Source organism: Larus michahellis, unplaced genomic scaffold (assembly GCF_964199755.1).
Source record: "Larus michahellis unplaced genomic scaffold, bLarMic1.1 SCAFFOLD_498, whole genome shotgun sequence".
NCBI classification, from domain to species: domain Eukaryota; kingdom Metazoa; phylum Chordata; class Aves; order Charadriiformes; family Laridae; genus Larus; species Larus michahellis.
In genome coordinates, this window is record NW_027436177.1 from 25290 (window position 1) to 31348 (window position 6059).

General features: G+C 70.9%; 1 protein-coding gene across 1 annotated transcript in view; it reads right to left on the reverse strand.

Annotated features, from left to right (window-relative positions):
• Positions 1 to 5970, reverse strand: part of SKIC2 (SKI2 subunit of superkiller complex) — a gene marked incomplete at both ends in the record, with an annotated part of 31130 nt that extends 25160 nt beyond the window's left edge. Inside the window, 3 exons of the mRNA XM_074571701.1 lie at positions 59 to 143; positions 4006 to 4152; positions 5825 to 5970. Of these exons, the coding sequence (XP_074427802.1) occupies positions 59 to 143; positions 4006 to 4152; positions 5825 to 5970 (378 nt within the window). The remainder of the gene's footprint in view (positions 1 to 58; positions 144 to 4005; positions 4153 to 5824) is intronic.
• Positions 5971 to 6059: the final 89 nt, after the last annotated feature.

Genomic DNA, 6059 nt, shown 5'->3' on the forward strand with positions numbered 1-6059 from the left:
GGGGGTCCCCAAGACACCCCCCCCCCCCCCCGAGACAGACGCCCCCCCCCCGGCTCACCTCGGCGTCGTTGATGTAATGGACCTCGTCGAAAATCACCCACTCCAGGTCGCGGATGACGTCGGAGCCGTTGTAAAGCATCGAGCTGGGGGGGGGGGGGGAAGAGAAAAGGGGGGGGGGGGTTAGGGGGGGTGGTAGGGGGCTTGGGGGGGGGGGGGGCTCCATGGGGGGAAGAGAAGGCAGTTGGGGGGGACTTAGGGGGCTGGGAGGGGGTCTGGGGGGCTCTACGGGGGGAGGGAAGGCAGTTGGGGGGGACTTAGGGGGCTGGGAGGGGGTCTGGGGGGCTCTACGGGGGGAGGGAAGGCAGTTGGGGGGGACTTAGGGGGCTGGGAGGGGGTCTTAGGGGGCTGGGGGGGGTCTGGGGGGGATTAGGGGATCCCTATAGGGGGAGAGAAGGGAGTTGGGGGGTCTTAGGGGGCTGGGAGGGGGTCTGGGGGGGTCTGGGGGGCTCTATGGGGGGAGGGAAGGCAGTTGGGGGGCTCTTGGGGGGCTGGGAGGGGGTCTAGAGGGGTTTGAGGGGGGGCTAGAAGGGATCTGGGGGGTCTTGAGGGGGTTTGGGGGGCTCTATGGGGGGAGAGAAGGGAGTTGGGGGATCTTGGGGGGCTGGGAGGGGGTCTGGGGGGGATTGGGGGGGCTTGGGGGGCCTCTATGGGGGGAGAGAAGGCAGTTAGGGGGGACTTAGGGGGCTGGGAGGGGGTCTGGGGGGGATTGGGGGGGCTTGGGGGGGTTTGGGGGGCTCTATGGGGGGAGAGAAGGGAGTTGGGGGATCTTGGGGGGCTGGGAGGGGGTCTGGGGGGGATTGGGGGGGCTTGGGGGGCTCTATGGGGGGAGAGAAGGCAGTTAGGGGGGACTTAGGGGGCTGGGAGGGGGTCTGGGGGGGATTGGGGGGGCTTGGGGGGGTTTGGGGGGCTCTATGGGGGGAGAGAAGGGAGTTGGGGGGGTCTTAGGGGGCTGGGAGGGGGTCTGGGGGGGTTTGAGGGGGGGCTAGAAGGGATCTGGGGGGTCTTGAGGGGGTTTGGGGGGCTCTATGGGGGATAGAAGGGAGTTGGGGGGCTCTAAGGGGGCTGGGAGGGGGTCTGGGGGGTTTGGGGGTCCCTATGGGGGGAGAGAAGCGAGTTGGGGGGACTTAGGGGGCTGGGAGGGGGTCTGGGGGGGTTTGGGGGGCTCTATGGGGGGAGAGAAGGGAGTTGGGGGGGTCTTAGGGGGCTGGGAGTCCGTGGGGCAGTGTGGGGGGTCCATAGGGTGCTGTGGGGCAGTGCAGGGGGCACCGTGGGGCAGTGCTGGGTGTCTGGGGGGTGCTGTAGGGGTCCATGGGGCAGTGCTGGGGGCCCGTGGGGCGCCGTGGGGCACTGCGGGGGATCCGTGGGGTGGCACCGCGGGGCGGCGCCGTGGGGCAGCGCTGTGGGGCAGCGCTGGGTGTCTGTGGGGTGCTGTGGGGCAGTGCTGGGGGCCCGCGGGGCACTGTGGGGCAGCGTGGGGGATCCGTGGGGCAGTGCCGTGGGGCAGTGGTGGGTGTCTGTGGGGTGCTGCAGGGCTCCACGGGGAGTCCATGGGGCAGCGCTGGGTGTCTGTGGGGTGCTGTAGGGGTCTGTGGGGCAGCGCGGGGGATCCATGGGGCAGTGCTGGGGGCCTGTGGGGTGCTGTAGGGGTCTGTGGGGCAGCGCAGGGGATCCGTGGGGCGGCGCCGTAGGGCAGTGGTGGGTGTCTGTGGGGTGCTGCAGGGCTCCATGGGGAGTCCATTGGGCAGTGCTGTGTGTCTGGGGGGTGCCGTAGGGGTCCGTGGGGCAGTGCTGGGGGCCCGTGGGGCGCCGTGGGGCAGTGCGGGGGATCCGTGGGGCAGCGGTGGGTGTCTGCGGGGTGCTGTAGGGGTCCGTGGGGTGCTGTAGGGGTCTGTGGGGCAGCGCGGGGGATCTGTGGGGCAGTGCTGTGTGTCTGGGGGGTGCTGTAGGGGTCTGTGGGGCAGTGCTAGGGGCCCGTGGGGCGCCGTGGGGCAGTGCAGGGATCCGTGGGGCAGGGCGGGGGATCCGTGGGGCAGCGCTGGGTGTCTGGGGGGTGCCGTAGGGGTCCGTGGGGCAGTGGTGGGGGCCTGTGGGGCGCCGTGGGGCAGTGCTGGGGATCTGTGGGGCAGTGCTGTGTGTCTGGGGGGTGCTGTAGGGGTCTGTGGGGCAGCGTGGGGGGTCCGTGGGGCAGTGGTGGGTGTCTGTGGGGTGCCGTAGGGGTCTGTGGGGTAGCGCAGGGGATCCGTGGGGCAGGTCAGGGGATCTGTGGGGCAGCACTGTGTGTCTGGGGGGTGCTGTAGGGGTCTGTGGGGCAGCGTGGGGGATCCGTGGGGCAGCGTGGGGGATCCGTGGGGCAGCGCTGGGTGTCTGGGGGGTGCCGTAGGGGTCCGTGGGGCAGTGGTGGGGGCCCGTGGGGCGCCGTGGGGCAGTGCAGGGGGTCCGTGGGGCAGTGCTGGGTGTCTGGGGGGTGCCGTAGGGGTCTGTGGGGCAGTGCTGGGGGCCCGTGGGGCGCCGTGGGGCAGTGCAGGGGGTCTGTGGGGCAGCATGGGGGATCCGTGGGACAGCGTGGGGGATCTGTGGGGCAGTGCTGGTGTCTGGGGGGTGCCGCAGGGGTCTGGTGGGGGCCCGTGGGGCGCCGTGGGGCAGTGCAGGGGGTCCGTGGGGCAGGCATGGGGGATCCGTGGGGCAGCATGGGGATCCGTGGGGCAGTGCGGGGGGATCCGTGGGGCAGTGCTGTGTGTCTGGGGGGTGCTGTAGGGGTCTGTGGGGCAGTGCTAGGGGCCCGTGGGGCGCCGTGGGCAGGGCGGGGGATCCGTGGGCAGCGCTGGGTGTCTGGGGGGTGCCGTAGGGGTCCGTGGGGCAGTGGTGGGGGCCTGTGGGGCGCCGTGGGGCAGTGCGGGGGGTCCGTGGGGCAGTGGTGGGTGTCTGGGGGGTGCCGTAGGGGTCCGTGGGGCAGTGGTGGGGGCCCGTGGGGCGCCGTGGGCAGTGCAGGGGGTCCGTGGGGCAGTGCTGGGTGTCTGGGGGGTGCCGTAGGGTCTGTGGGGCAGTGCTGGGGGCCCGTGGGGCGCCGTGGGGCAGTGCAGGGGGTCGTGGGGCAGTGCTGGGTGTCTGGGGGGTGCTGTAGCGGTCTGTGGGGCAGTGCTGGGGGCCCGTGGGGCGCCGTGGGGCAGTGCAGGGGGTCCGTGGGGCAGCATGGGGGATCCGTGGGGCAGGGTGGGGGATCTGTGGGGCAGTGCTGGGTGTCTGGGGGGTGCCGTAGGGGTCTGTGGGGCAGTGCTGGGGGCCCGTGGGCGCCGTGGGGCAGTGCAGGGGCCCGTGGGGCAGCATGGGGGATCCATGGGGCAGCGTGGGGGATCTGTGGGCAGTGCTGGGTGTCTGGGGGGTGCCGCAGGGGTCTGTGGGGCAGTGCTGGGGGCCCGGGGGCGCCGTGGGGCAGTGCGGGGGGTCGTGGGGCAGTGGTGGGTGTCTGGGGGTGCTGTAGGGGGTCCGTGGGGTGCTGTAGGGGGTCCGTGGGGGTAGTGGTGGGGGCCTGTGGGGCGCCGTGGGGCAGGGCAGGGGGCCCGGTGGGGCAGCGCTGGGTGTCTGGGGGGTGCCGTAGGGGTCTGTGGGGCAGCATGGGGGATCCGTGGGGCAGCATGGGGGATCTGTAGGGCAGCGCTGGGTGTCTGGGGGGTGCCGCAGGGGTCTGTGGGCAGTGCTGGGGGTCCGTGGGGCAGCGGGGGGGATCTGTGGGCAGTGCTGTGTGTCTGGGGGATGCCGTAGGGGTCTGTGGGGCAGTGCAGGGGATCCGTGGGGCAGCGCTGGGTGTCTGAGGGGTGCCGTAGGGTCCATGGGGCAGTGCTGGGGGCCCGTGGGGGCGCCGTGGGGCAGTGCAGGGGGTCCGTGGGGGCCCGTGGGGCAGCGGGGGGTCCGTGGGGCGGCGCCGTGGGGCAGCGCCGTGGGGCTGACCGCAGGATCTCGGTGGTCATGACGAGGCAGGCGGCCTCGGGGCGCAGCTGGGCGTCCCCCGTCAGCAGCCCCACGTCCCCGAAGGTCCCCCGGAAATCCCGGAACTTCTGGTTGGAGAGAGCCTTGATGGGGGAGGTGTAGATCGTCCTGGGGGGGCACGGACACCCCCGGGGGGGGGGGGCACGGGGTTAGAGACCCCCCCGGGGGGGAAACGAGGGCTAGAGACCCCCCCGGGGGGGAGATTTGGGGGGAGAAGACTGTTAAAGACCCCCCTGGGGGGGGGACACAGGATTAGAGACCCCCCCGGGGGGCATTTGGGGAAAGAGCGTTAAGGACCCCCACCCCCGGGGGGGGGCACAGGGTTAGAGACCCCCCCGGGGGGACACGGGGTTAGACACCCCCCCGGGGGGATTTTGGGGGGAAGAGGGTTAAAGACACCCCCCCGGGGGGGGACACAGGATTAGAGACCCCCCCGCAGGGGAGATTTGGGGGGAGAAGACTGTTAAAGACCCCCCCGGGGGGGGGGGACACAGGACTAGAGACCCCCCCGGGGGGGATTTGGGGGGGAAGAGGGTTAAAGCCCCCCCGGGGGGGATCTGGGGGGCAGAAGGGGGTTTAAAAACACCCCCCCCCCGGGGGGACACAGAGGGTTAGACGAGACCGCCCCCGGGGGGGGAGAAGGTTAAAGACCCCCCCTGGGGGGGGGACACAGGACTAGAGACCCCCCCGGGGGGGATTTTGGGGGGGGAGAGGGTTAAAGACACCCCCCCAGGGGGGGACACAGAGCGTTAGAGACCCCCCCGGGGGGGATTTGGGGGGCAGAAGGGGGTTAAAGACCCCCCCCCCGAGGGGGGACACAGGGTTAGAGACCCCCCCGGAGGGGATCTGGGGGGGGAAGAGGGTTAAAGACCCCCCCGGGGGGGGACACAGGGTTAGAGACCCCCCGGGGGGCATTTGTGGGGGGGGGGGGGAGAGAGTTAAAGACACCCCCCTGGGGGGGGAAACGAGGGCTAGAGACCCCCCCGGGGGGGATTTTGAGGGGGGAAGACTGTTAAAGACCCCCAAAGTTGGGGGGGGGACACACACACATCGGGGCAACGGCGAACCCTCGGGCGACGCTGGGGACGGGGAGGGGGGGGAAGGTTTGGGACGCCCCAGGCCGGGTTTTTTTTTTTTTTTTTTGAGGGGGTGGGACACGGGGAGATTTTTTGGGGGGGGGGCAATGACTTTAGAGACACCCCCCCCCCCCAAAAACTCCAAAGTTGGGGGGGGGACACGACACATCGGCGCAACGGCGAACCCTCGGGGTGATGCTGGAGACGAGGAGGGGTGCGAAGGTTTGGGACGCCCTGGGGGGGGCTGGTTTTTTTTTTGAGGGGGGGGGACACGGGGAGATTTTCGCGGGGGGGGGCAAAGACTTTAGGGACACACCCCCCCCCCCAAAAACCCCCGAAGTTGGGGGGGGATACGACACATCGGGGCAACGGCAAACCTCGGGGTGATGCTGGGGACGGGGAGGGGGGGAAGATTTGGGACGCCCCGGGGGGGGGGGTTTTGGGGGGTTTTTGTTTTTTTTTGAAGGGGGGGGGACAGGGGGAGATTTTTTTTGGGGGGGCAATGACTTTAGAGACACCCCCCCCAAAAAACCCCCCAAAGTTGGGGGGGGGGACACGACACATCGGGGCAACGGCGAACCCTCAGGGTGATGCTGGGGATGGGCGGGAAGGTTTGGGATGCCCCAGGGGGGGGGTTTTTTTTGGGGTTTTTTTTTTTTTTTTTGGGGGGGGGGGACACGGGGGGGGGGGGGGGGGTCACTCACCGGGTCATGTGGCGCTGGGCCAGCGCGATGGCGTATTCGGCCACCACGGTTTTGCCGGCCGAGGTGTGGGCGGCCACCAGCAGCGAGTGGCCCCGCTCCAGGCAGAGCACGGCCCGCTGCTGGAAGGGGTCCAGGGGGAACGGCCACTGCGGGGGGGGGACACCGTCACCCGGGGGGGGGGACACCCACCCACCCACAAAGACAGGACCCCTGGGGGGGGGACACACCTCATACC